Raw genomic sequence first — 13185 nt, forward strand, 5'->3', positions numbered from 1 at the left:
TTTTAGCTCATCTGGAGCCAGGAGAAGTGTGCAGTAATAACATCAGAGGGAGAAACCCATTATGTAATTTTCTTTCAAGTCATCAGTTTTCACTTCTCCATCAGCGCAGCTCACTTCCTCTGTGGATGATTCAGTGCGGGAACACAGTAGGAGAGCATTTCACGTTTAGATTTTCTTTTTAGTTTTTTATATATACAGATGGGTAACTCCAATCAAAGAGGCTACCTAGAACTATGTGAGCAATCTTGAGCTGCAAACAGAGCCTTTCTTAAGAATAGGAGTTGTCTGGGAAACCCAGCCGAACTGACATGGCAAGTAATCCTCGCATGATCGTCTCTACTTCCTTCTGCTAGAGTCTATTCACATCAGCATTCCTTAGCCACGTGTTATTTGTGTTAATTATGGCGACTATAGTGCTTCTTTCTCTGTGTGAACATCATTTGAGTTTGAGTTGTTGCTTGTTTATAGGCTGGAGAAACACAATGTTGGAAATGACATTATTTGGGCCCTGAGACTAATGGATTTGCATGTGTTTTTGTCGTGGCTTCAGAAATGGCAACATTTGAAAAGGACATAACTGTACAGACGAGCTCAGTATCATGAAGTCATCCAGAACTCTTCAAATCCGAAAAAATTCAAAACAACAATCAGGTGAGGCACAGAGATTAGTTTGGTTTTGTAAATAATTATATCAGGTAAGGATTTTTGTTGCTTTAGCCTATCTGCTAAAATCAATGGCAATTACTTCACAATAGTTGTATTAGTACTAATTTGCTTTTACTCCTCTCTAAAGCCTTTAATTAGTGTGATTGGTAATTTGTCTTTAATAACTACAAAGTGCTGAAGCCTTAGAAAGCTTTTTGTGCTAACAGCTTCTATGTGCTGCATTTTGTGTGCCAGCCTGATGAAAAACATTTAAACATTTTAACACATCCATTGACAGCAAACCAGAAAGAAACAAGAACATCACTCCCCTGAGTGTTGTGGCTCCGACCACACAGACTACAGAGTGCCTGAGAAGTGTAGCAGTTTTTGTCAGACTGTAAACCTCATCCTGAATGAGTCAGGGTCCTGGCTGTCAGTGATGTACAGAGCACATCTCCTACCAAAACTGAGTAGCCCTCTTTTCATGTTCAATTGATGATACAGTTGCACATAAATATTTTATACAAAAAAATAAATTACAAACAATGTTTGTGGAAATGTCTGTTCTACAAATCAAAATTTATTTATGGATAACCTTTTTGCCTCGTTCTCTTTGAAATCAAGCTAATAATTGAGTTTTTGACTGCCTAGATGATGTATGGTATGCAAATGAAAGGTAAAGTCTAAAACATAGAGAAAAGAAAAGTAGGAGCTCCAAGAGCAGCGAGGACTGAAATACTTAGTTCATGTTGGTTTTGATAAAAATACGTAACATAACTAAAGCCAGTTCTCAACCTAAATCTAAATTAAATTTTTATTTTTGCCAAACATAACCATAGTTTTGTCTTGCTGAGTCACTTTTTTATGTATTTTGTTTGTTTTGTGACAATCTAACTATTTAATTTCCCATCTGAAGATCCTTCTTCTTACTGTGTCCATCAATTGACAAGATGAGCAACAGCGCTGGTCCATTTCAGCCAGTGATGTCAAGGGAGCTTGGTTGTCAGATCTACAAGTGCTTTGTTGATTTGGAGAAGGTTTATGTCCCCTGAGATCTTTTGAATGGTTTACTGAAAAAGTATGGGATACAGAACTGTTTTAAAGTCTTTGCATTCCTTATATAGGCTTAATTGGTTTTGAAAAAAAATGCAAAATACTTGCAAGTTTGAACTGTTTTCAGTGTGAAATTTAGTTTTTCATTGAGTTTTTCTCTCAATGAAAATTTGGTGAAATAACAACTTTCACCTGAAAAAATCCATCATCCAGATAGCATTGCCTTATACTGAAGTAGTACAGAGAATGCAAAGTGGTCAGTGAGAACAATGCCATGTCTACTGGTTCTGCAACATTTACTGCTGAGAACGTTGCCCATTAATATAAATATATTGATCTGAGGTTTTACTTCAGGCAAGCATCAGACCAAATCTCCATGGACAGATTACAGGGAGCAGAGGCTATGAAACAGACTGGAGCAAAATTAAGAAATAGGTGACAAGATAGAGGACACATAGTCGGACATATTTATAGAAGGTGAGAAACTGATACTGCAAGTGTGCGGCAAAAGGCGGAGAAACCGATAGGGAGCGAAAAGAGAGGCAGTGGGTTGGGCTTTAGGTATGGGAGAACAACGGCACATCAGGGCAGTGGGACAGAGACGGAATCAGAGAAACGAGAAGAGAGGAGGGCGAGGAGAGTGCATGCTTAAGTGCCTGTAAGTGTGTATGCGTGAGTGATTGCATGTATCAGTATGAAATCAGAGTGAGATGCCGGGAGAGGATGAGGAGTAACAGGGTGAGGCAGCTGCAAGAGGCGCTAAGTGTGTTTGTGTGTGAGGGTTAGTGTGTGAGGGATGCAGTCATGTCTCTGTGAGAGGGAGCAGCACAGCAACGGTAACCATGCTGAGCCCCAAGATAAAACAGGCACGCCGGGGTAAGCACAATCCCTCCTCCTTTTCTCTTCCTTTTACTCTCTCTGTCACTCCTGCTTTCTCATGTCTTCCTCTCACTGTCTCTGCAAAGCTCCATCTGTTATGTCTTTATAATATTCCCAGCTGTTAGTGCTTTCATTGATAAAGGCATCAGTGTGAGTGCTTCAATACTATAATTAAATCTGCACACTATGCTAGTTTGCATCCTAGGTCATCATTGTAAACTGTAATTTGCAGAGTTTTATTTAATTTTATTTTCCAAAGTCCTTGAACCTTCAGTTTTTCCTAGTATTCAGTAATAGTTAATATGCTCTACTACAGGGGTGATGTAAACTGTCATGTCTCCCACAATTGATTAAATTATTACCCATCAAATTTGATTTTGCTGTACATGGGTTGTAGTAAACATGGCTGCTGGCAGCCTTCAACAATGCCCTGCACATCCTATGTGTTTTTCAGGGTGTACCCCAGCTGGTTGGTTGCAGCTCTTAACAGGTGACAAATTCTAGATCGGAGCAACTCTTGACTCTCTTCCTCCTCTAAAATCACAACAGCTGACTGTCAAACATAGTTCCTCTAATGCAGAGGAAAATCCATGTATGCGAACAAATTGAAAAAGCAGGCCAGTGTGAATGTGCAGAGATGGATATGGAAGCTGTAAATCAGATGAACAGCTCCTGCCTCAGAAGTTGTAATGAAGCAGAGTATAGATACTTGGTGTGGTCTTCACAGCAGGTGGTTCCTGGATCATTCATGCATGCTGTTTTAAGTGGAGTGGCTTGCAGTTGTTGCCCTTCCTCCTGGCATTTCCATTAAAGTATCTTTACTTTTCATCTGGCTAAAAATGAAAACCCTTGAAGATTTTAAATTCACTAATCGAGCATGCTGCTGAAGTCAGGTCCATGGCAGATGACCCACTTCCATACCCAAAACCGCAGACAGATTTGTAATTTGTAAGATGAAAAACACTAAAAAATCAATAAAATAGACAAAAAAAGGAAATTATCACTGCAATCTATCTTTCACACACACCTCACTCATGATGATAATAACTAATTTTGGAGTTTTCCTTCTTCTGCAAAATCTTCCACACTGAAGAGTGTTCATATAAACTCACACTTTCATATGAACTTGCAATTCACTATGATGTATTCACTGATTATGAAAAATCAGTTCCTCCTTTAGATTTCCTGTCGCTGTAATGAAGATGTCCAAGATGTGGCCATGTCTGCTATAAATATAGATCATGCTCCGCCTGCTTCTGATGTCAGCATACAGTTTTACTAATGACTGCTCTGTGAACGTTACAGTCTTCTCTCCTCTCAGCATGTATGACACTGCAAAAAGAAAGGACATCCAGAAAGAGGAGAAACTGAAGTCCAAACACAGAGCTGATATACGAGACTGGATGAGGCAGGAGGGAGAAATGGAAAGAGAGATTTCTGTCCAGGCCCTTACAGATACCTTCCCTGCTGTCCTCAGCAGAATGCAGGATGCAATTAAAAGCAAAAAAAGACGCCATTGATTCCTCCCGTTTTTCCTTCCCTCTCCCACTGCATTCTGCTTATGTCTCTCCATGACTCCCTGGAGATTATTACACAGGCACTGCTTTTTGCTCTAGAGATTCGGCATATAGATGCTAATATATAATCCATACTTGTAATTACTCTGTGCCATGTGAAGAACAATATGATCCAAAGCAGAGGTGTCCTGTCTGCAGTGGTGCAACTCCAAGCTTGTTTATTGGTATTTGAAGGAACAAATAAAATCTACAAAACATGTAAAGACTGGATTTCAGTTAAAGGTGTGGTATCTGGCATTGTCCAGATACCCCAGCAAGATTTTATTTGAAAAAAATGTTTTCATTCACTGCACAGTTATATGCTACTCTGTGTTGGTTTATCAGATCAATTCCAAACAAAAGGCATTGAACTTTGTGGTTGTATATCCAGTACCAACGCTATGTCCATTTAAAACAAATGTAGAGAAAATTACACAACTCTACCAACTGAGAAACACAAAGGTCCTTTAAATCAAGGCTAAAATCCCATTTGTTTAGAGTTGCCTTTGTTTAATAAAGAGAGAACATCAATTTTCTCATTTATTACTTTTCTTTATTTTTTCATTAATGTGACATTTCCTATTTGTTTGTTTATTGTGTTATGTTTTTTAGCGTGTTAAGAATTTTATCTGCCTTGTTGCTACAATGGGCTATGCGAAATAGAACTGACTTGATTTAACTTATTCTATAAAAAGTGAAAAAGTTCAAATGGGATGACAATTTCCTCAGGGTACTGTGTCCTTATTGTAATTCTGATTATCTTAATACCTCAATGTTACCTCAATGTTTGTGTCCATGCAGCACGATCCAAGAGCATGGTGCTTGGAGAATTGTCTCGACTCTCCAGGCCTTGCTCTCCTCAGGATCAAGAGAAACCCTTGAAGGCAGGCTGGCTGAAGAGGCAGAGAAGTATCATGAAAAACTGGCAGCTGCGATGGTTTGTCCTGAGGTCTGAAGCTCTGTACTTTTACAAAGACCAAGATGAAAGCAAGGCACAGGTGATAATACCAACAACAAAAAATTCACATGCAGTGGATACAAACATGATACACCACAATTAAAGTGCCTTTTTTTAGTAAAATGTTACGTGTTCCCCATCGTCTGAGCTAAAAAACATGGTTGGAAAAAAAAAGGTTTTATCTTCCAAACAAAACATCAAGCTTTGGCAACAACAACTCCAAATCCCTTTTCAAAGATGTGCTACGGTTTGATAAAAAACAGAAATTGAGCAACAATATCAAAAGACTTATTTGTCAAAAACAATATTCCACCTCAAAAGAAAACCATGCTTGCCATGGAAGCATGGTAGGGGACCCATCATGCAATGTGGATCCTAGAAAAGAATACTACAAAAGACTTAGCAAGTCCTATAACAAACAAGTAGCTTAAGAGTGTACATGCTCATCCAAAGTAATACAAGAGCTTGATTTTGATTTAAAGTGTTACATACAGTGTTTTGTATTATGTTAAGACCTATTCATTAGTAATGCTTTAAGAAACTGGTTTGTCATATAAGAGGCTGACTTTTAGCCATCTTACGGTACATCTGGAACCACCCCAGGGATAAGTAGATGAAGAGAAGTTCCCCTGAGTCATTCTTGCTTTAATCTCAATTACCTCTCACTGTTGGACAGTTGCCCAGCATCCTGTATGCTCACTACTCCACAATGTTTAACATGCACTTCACATTCAAGTCTACCCCTCTGCTTGTCTTTCCCTCTATCTCACTGCTGTTTCATTTCTCCTACAGGGCTGCATTCCTCTTCAGGGCAGTCAGGTCAATGAGGTCTCAGCCCATCAAGATGAGCCAGGTCGCCATCTTTTTGAAATTGTTCCAGGTGAGTTGGCAGAGTACCATGTCTGTTGTGTAAGGTTGTACAGTAATCCTTATTTAAGGGATACTTGAACAAGGATTCCAACTATCATTTTTCATAATTATTGTTCAAAACACATTTTAAAATATAAATAGAGATATTTGTTTTAAGATTTTATGCGGGATTTGACTTTATTTCAAAAACATCTAAAATTCCACATTCATATGAAGAAACCACGGTTTCAGTTGTTATTGCTATTGCAAAAGGTACTGAAATGTGTAGAATGTGTTTATTTGTATTGCCGGCTACTTAATCTATTCCGCTGAAACATGAATGTGGTTTGTTTTTGACAGCCACAGTAGATGGTCATTGTTGGTATGACATTTGTACCTAGTATAAATTATCCCACTTAATACACAGCAAATCATATTCTTGTCACCAGTAATAATTCTGAAATGACCAGAATACCTCTGGTCATTTACGTTTACAGAGGTATTCATGATTTGCTCAATGATTTCTAAGTCATCCAGGCCATTTCTCAGCTGACCAGGTGATGCTGGTGAATCTTAATTTGCAGAGATTCTGTCTTGACCAAAGCTCTGGAGATTTTTAAAATATATATTAACTCATTGCGATATTGCTCCTGCTCTGATAACTTTGCTTTAGTTTTTTTTTGTGGCCCCAAAGTGGTGGATCAAGTTTTCTTTGCACATAAGACAAATGGTAAACAGCCTGTCCTTGTGTAGCACTTTATCAAGTCCAGAGCACCCAAAAATGCTTTTCACTACATGCCATGCTCCTTCAGTCAATGTATTTTAACCCTATTTGAAAACATAACAAAATTGATAGTATTTTTAAAATTAAAATTTTTATGGTCTCTGTCTTGTGTTTTACGTTTTGTGCAGCACTATGGTCTACCATATGTATTTTTAACTGCTTTATGAATAGATATGGTAAGGTAAGCTACACATGGGCATTTTTTTCAAACTGCATTGCAGCTAATTTGCAAAACAACATTATTTTTAAACTGTGTAAATGATATTTCTAATTCTAAATATTTGTAGTTCTTTCCTATTATTCGTTTCACTTAACACTGGACTAAAACAACAGATGCCTTGCAAGACCTTTGGATCTTTTCCACATATTAGCTGATGCCTTTTTTTATGACTTTACACAGGTATGCTTTTGGTTCGTACATGAACTTGAAATAAATATTCCTTTAATGGTGTTTCTTTGCAAGATTCTTACTGTCAAAGTGCACCTTTTCTACCTTTCCCCAATAATTCACAACCTTCCACTAAGTGTAGGTTTCAGATTGCCTCACAGTGGCATGAAAACCACACGCTTTTCTATGTGATTTTGGTAAATTGCATACAAAAGCACAGAAATTGCGCTTAGAAAGTAATTTGTAAAATGTGGGTTTATATTTGCAAAATCCCTCCCAATTTTAATATAGGAAATGCAGCCAGTGTTTGCATTAAGGAGATAGTAGAGTGAGAAAATACAGAGGGCAGATTCCTGGACAGAAAGAACTGAGTGAGAGGCATGATGCAGTAGCTGCTGCTGTCTCCAGGGAACACAACCCTTTCTAGGTTGGTTCCCCTACACACAAAGCACACTATAAACCGCAATGCAGGGCATAACAATAAGTGCACATAATCATATGTAAAAACTCAATTCCCGAAAGCATATGTTGGACTGCCGTACCACTAATAAAAAAAAATTATGCCTGTATTCCAAATTTTGTTTTATTTTCTTTCTAAAGTTAGGTAGTCCTTTATGTTCACAAAGTCAAGGGAAGTCAAAGCTGTCGTGAGATAAAACAAATGCCAAAGCGAAATGTCAAACAGGATGATCTCCTGCTGACTGAACTAACAAGAAAGAGACTGAGCTCATGCCATGCTTTGTACTTTACATGGGCACTTGGTTTTCAAAGGTTCTTGAAAACACTGGTACTGATAATTATTGATTGACTGATAACTTAGTATTAGTCTTTTACATAAAATCCCAAAAATGGAGTGGGTGGTGGAAGTGTGATAAAATGTTCAAGAGGCATAAAAAGTGTTAGGAACTGTATCCCATTTTATCTTTTTTATTCCCTCTAATCTGTGTTTTCAGGGGGAGCTGGAGAAAAGGATCGTAGTAACACAGGTCATGAATCATTCCTGCTAATGGCCAACTCACAGAGTGACATGGAAGAATGGGTCAGAGCCATACGCAGAGCCATCTGGGCTCCACTTGGTGGAGGTGTGATTACATCAACACACATTTCTATTAATCCACTAAACAACACTCTTTTGGAGTGCGCATAACAGAAAATATAAATCTATTAGTTTAGTTTTTTGTGTTGTGTGACTGCAGGTGTTTTCGGTCAGCATCTACAGGCGATAATGTCATATGAGTCACAGTGTGGTCCTCAGCGAGTGGTCCCCGTTTTAGTCGAAATGTGTGCGAGCTTTATACGTGAACAAGGACTCAAGGAGGAGGGTCTTTTCAGAGCACCTGGGCAGACCAATCATGTTCGAGAACTGCAGGATGTTTTTGACCGTGGCGAAATCCCTGTTTTCGACAGGTGAGAGAGCAGAAGGGGTCATATTATGCGTACAACATGTTATTCCATTATGCATGTTAGTTGTTATTTTAAAATGTACACCATTTTCTCCCTACAGTTCCACAGACGTCCACACAGTGGCATCACTGTTAAAGCTGTACATACGAGAGCTGCCAGAGCCTATAATCCCATTCTCCAAATACACACAGTTTCTATCCTGTGCTCAGCTTCTTAGCAAGGACAAAGAAACGGTACAATTCTCATTTGAACTCTTTTCATCTTATTGTTTCAACGTTTTCCTGGACATGAACATGTCATTTGGTTGATTCTTTTGTTAAAGGCCATCACAGAACTAAGTAAACAGGTGAAATCCCTCCCTCAGGTCAACTACAACCTCTTGAAATACATCTGCAAGTAAGTTTAACTTATGCATCTGTGAACGTATTTTGTTGTGATTGCAATAGTCTTGTTGCCACTTTATGATTTAGAAATCTGAGAAATTACTTTCATTCACACCCACATCATTGTCACCAGAGGACATCATTGACTTCATGATGTCTATTCTGTCTTCTGAATCACTAAATAACAGGCTGAGCCCACACACACCAACCACATAACTCAACCCTTCTTTCAATAGCTGTAGCAGAAACAATGGCCTTAACATTTCTGAAATAATTTTGATTCTGCCAGCCACTTGGTGTAGGATACCAATCACAAAAAGACTCAGGTTTTGTTGAAAAACTAAGTCCAGAATTCATCATTTTAAAGCTTTGAGCCACATAAGGGATCTATCTATAAGTAATATTTTAAAAAATGTTAACATCAGCAAACATACAAACAGAAACTAGCTTATACAAAAGACGTTACTCACCTTAGCTGTTATGCTAGTTTTGAACTGAAAGCTTCAAACAGTATGTTAGCTAACAGTAGCTAATCACTGCTATCACCTTCTATGTTATCTGCAGCTTACATTCAGATGTGAGTTAAAATGGTAAAATTAGCATGCTAGCTTTCCTTATAAAACACTGGTGAGGTAATCTACAAATGTCTAGGTTGCTACTAAAATTAGCCAACTATGCAACAGCTGTTACAAACTGCATTGTACAGCTATGATTCAAATATAGGCCTATGCCATTGTGCTTACTGTTGCAGCTATATATACTCTGATGTCACACACAAAAGACATCAGAGTATTCTTGATTGGTTATTTATCAATAGCTAAAATATTGTGGTTAGCTAATAAGCAGTTTTGGTGTGTTGATTAACAGTTGCATACAGCAAACATTAACTAATGCTATATACTGCTGTTCTTCTGGTTATCTTTTCAGGTTTTTGGATGAGGTTCAGTTGCAGTCCATTGACAATAAGATGAGCGTTCAGAACTTGGCCACCGTTTTTGGACCTAATATTTTTCGGCCAAGAGTGGAGGATCCTGTTACAATGATGGAAGGTTGGAGATTATTTAGCATAAGCTACACAAATCCGGCTTACCATTATGACCACTGACAGGTTGCATAATTATCTGTTCTTCATGGCACCTGTTATTGGGTGGGCACATATTTTGTACTCAAAGTTGATGTGCTAGCAACAAATGTTGTCCAAGAGACAAACAACTTGTGGTGAACTGGCAATAGGTGTATGGGCAGCCAAACCACATTATTGTAAGTAGTGATCAAAGACTACACCTGAGGTGTCAGGACTGTTTTTGCAACAAAAGGTTTAGGAAGTTGGTCATAATGTGATGCCTGATATGTGAAAGCCAATTTGTATCTCTTTAACACCTTCCATTTAATGCTCACTACATGTCTCAAGTATTGATATTTTCTAATGTATCTAGGAAGTTCCCAAGTGCAACATTTGATGACTGTCCTGATCAGTGAACACTTGCGACTATACCCAAATGAGGATTCCAAAACTGACATCAAATCTCTCCCACCCCAACATGAGCTCAAACGATCCAAAGTACAATGGGTTTCACAAGAAGAAACTGACCTACCAAATACTACAAGTGTAAACTCTACAAATCTCAAAGAAAACCACACACCTTCCAGTGTTTTGATGGACAGTGAGCTGCCTACATCAAATCCTCTTGCATGTGAGAAGGATGAGAACAGCCAGTCTAAGGGCAATGATGTAAACACACTGAATGAAAAAGCAAATGAAAAAGAAAATATCAAAACTGAAGGGGAAAGCGAAGTTGCTGTTAGCCCAAGCAAACAGGCCAAAGCTCTACCTTCATGGAGGTGCTCCTTCAAGGGCAATGTAGTCTCTGGAGGGTCAAAGGGGAAAATGGGAGGCTCAGCAGGGGACGTGTCGGCATCTGGTGGGAGCAACTGGCTGATGAATGGTCTGTCATCCCTCCGAGCACATAGACGCACGACCTCGTCCGGTGAAAGAGTGAAAGACTCTACATTGTCTCTTAAGGATTCAACCCAGTCTCTTAAAGAAACCACTCTACAACTCAAGGACACACAAAGAGACTATGACCTAGAATCCCCTCAAACATCCCACTCTCACAGAGTTCTCCACAAATCTCACAGACTCTCTGCCTATGACAATGTAGCTCCTTCCAGCCTAAGCCTGCCTGCTGACACTTCGTCTATCTGGACACCCTTTAAGATCTCGCTGTTGGACACAGAAGGAAGCAATAAGTCAACAAAGCTAGAACAAGATGAAGAGAGAAACACTGAGGTGAGAAACGGTACAAATGATGAGGAAGTTGCAGGAACAAATGAAGAAATCCCAAACAAGCTGACCCAACTAAAGCAGGAGCTGAAAACACAGAAAGTGAACTATGAAACCCGCATTCGCAAGTAAGACTTATCAATTTATACTGACTTACTCAAATATCATCAAATTTGCTAAATTAATAATGCATCTTTCTCTCTCCTTTGAGGCTGGAGGAGTCCTGTTCGAAATACCAGTGCCAGGTAAGCCGCCTCGAAGAGGACCTGGACCAGGAGAGGAAGAAGTGTCACATGTTGGAGATCCGACTCAGGAATTCAGAGCGGGCACATCAGGATGCAGAAAACCGAAACATTCTCCTCCAGAGAGAAATGGAGGAATTCTTTAAGACTTTTGGAGATCTAACAACAGGAGCAGCAAGGACCAACTAGACCTGACCAAACTGCCTTTATTTGGTCATGCAGGCACTCAGTTACTGGGAGGACCAACCAGTCTCAAAGCTTTTTAGAAAACTTACCTCTAGTGCAATGCTGATAGCCATGTTTTCCACTTCAGTATGGCTGTCATGTGCCTATGCGGACCAGTACTGGTGCCAAACAAGAACTTCCCTGGACCAAGAATGAATTTTGTCATTCCATAAAATATATCTCAGTCTAAATTTCTGCCTGAATGACAAGGAATCCTAAAGTGCTGTAGCATTACCATCCATATAATTTTAAGTCCTGTTTCATCTTGACTTCGAATGAAAGAAAAATGTAAGACTTTAACAGTAACTTTCTTAGTTGGGTGATTTCAGATTTATAGGTCAAAAGCCACTCAGCTAACCTTTCAAAAAATCATGCCACTTGAGGATGGCTTTGTTGACAGTGTTTGTCGAACTCTAAGTAGACTGCTACATCATACAATAGGTACTAGATAGCATTTTTTGTTTCTTCAAATTGTACCTGCACTAATGCTAAGAGAAGTTGTGAAGGACTGTTTTGGCAGCATTACCTTTTAAACAATATCCTAGTGCATCACAATAAATTATAATATCACCAAAAGGGTAATTCTATTCAAAACTTTTAACTCATTAAACACAGAGAAATATGCAGTATTTCAAGTGTTCATTTCTGATATATTTGATAACGGCTCACGCAAACCCAAAATTCACATTCTCAAAAAATGTTATATTACATATGACAATAAGAAGAATGTTTAATAGGAAAATTTCTGCATACTGAAACTGTCTGTTATTATGCAATATATGGACTCAATACATGACTTGTGTTCCTTGTGCATGAATACTACCTCCCAAGGCTGTGTTTTGGTTCTTCATCTTTTTCTACTGAACCATTTCTTCCACTCAACTTTCCTGAATGAAAGCTTGTCATCAGTCAGACAAAATGACAATTTCTCTATGAAAACCTTTTTAAAAATGTGTCTAAAATAATAATTTAATTTTATAGAAAATGTGAGTTATTAAAGCTTTAAGCAGTTCAAAATGAATAGAAATGAATGCTTGAAATATATGACTTTGCATGTTCACATTGGATTCACATTTTAAAATCAGTTACTCAAATAAATTAACTTTTCAAAGTCAATTAATTTATTGAGATGCACCCAAATGTGAGTAAAATCTTACTGAAGGTAGTGCCTGACTTGTAATGAAAGAACAGATGACTCAGGACAACTCTCATAATCTACAAAGTGCATTTAGGGAGATGGTACTAAAGGGTTAAAAGCTGGAGCCATTGAGAATCTGAGCCATGAAACATATCCAGAGCTCACCATGGCAGAGATTGGAAAAGAAGCACTTTATGATGCTCAGAAAACTCATCTTCAGTCAAATGCAGACAGATCTTTGGCTACACTAGTTCAAAAACTATATTACTTAAAACAGAAACAAAATGGATATGAATATCCCCAAATCCGATGTACATTATGTACTAGATGTCTTCTAGCTTGAAATAAATAATGTGAAACAAAATAAAATCTTCTTAGCTTTTGTTTTCAGTCAATA

General features: G+C 38.4%; 1 protein-coding gene across 2 annotated transcripts; it reads left to right on the plus strand.

Moving 5' to 3' along the window:
* The first annotated feature begins 141 nt into the window (after window positions 1-141).
* On the plus strand, window positions 142-13147 carry LOC102221467 (rho GTPase-activating protein 22-like). 2 transcript variants are annotated; one of them, XM_014469288.2, is made up of 11 exons: window positions 142-311; window positions 551-651; window positions 4935-5131; window positions 5884-5971; window positions 8066-8194; window positions 8309-8519; window positions 8617-8749; window positions 8839-8912; window positions 9827-9948; window positions 10336-11311; window positions 11395-13147. In XM_014469288.2, the coding sequence occupies exons 2-11, from the start codon at window positions 600-602 to the stop codon at window positions 11612-11614; spliced, it is 2202 nt and encodes a 733-aa protein (XP_014324774.1). In that variant the 5' UTR covers window positions 142-311; window positions 551-599; the 3' UTR covers window positions 11615-13147. The 2 variants fall into 2 exon arrangements, with proteins under 2 accessions (XP_014324774.1, XP_023183592.1); XM_023327824.1 differs by lacking the exons at window positions 142-311; window positions 551-651 and adding an exon at window positions 1902-2574.
* Window positions 13148-13185: the final 38 nt, after the last annotated feature.

The sequence above is a fragment of the Xiphophorus maculatus genome, chromosome 22 (assembly GCF_002775205.1).
Source record: "Xiphophorus maculatus strain JP 163 A chromosome 22, X_maculatus-5.0-male, whole genome shotgun sequence".
NCBI classification, from domain to species: Eukaryota; Metazoa; Chordata; class Actinopteri; order Cyprinodontiformes; family Poeciliidae; genus Xiphophorus; species Xiphophorus maculatus.

Coding starts and splice junctions, on each gene's coding strand:
- LOC102221467 (XM_014469288.2), top strand. CDS start 600: ATGAAGTCATCCAGAACTCTTCAAATCCGAAAAAATTCAAAACAACAA. Junction 8,750..8,838: donor TTAGCAAGGACAAAGAAACG/GTACAATTCTCA, acceptor CTTTTGTTAAAG/GCCATCACAGAACTAAGTAA. Junction 9,949..10,335: donor TCCTGTTACAATGATGGAAG/GTTGGAGATTAT, acceptor TAATGTATCTAG/GAAGTTCCCAAGTGCAACAT.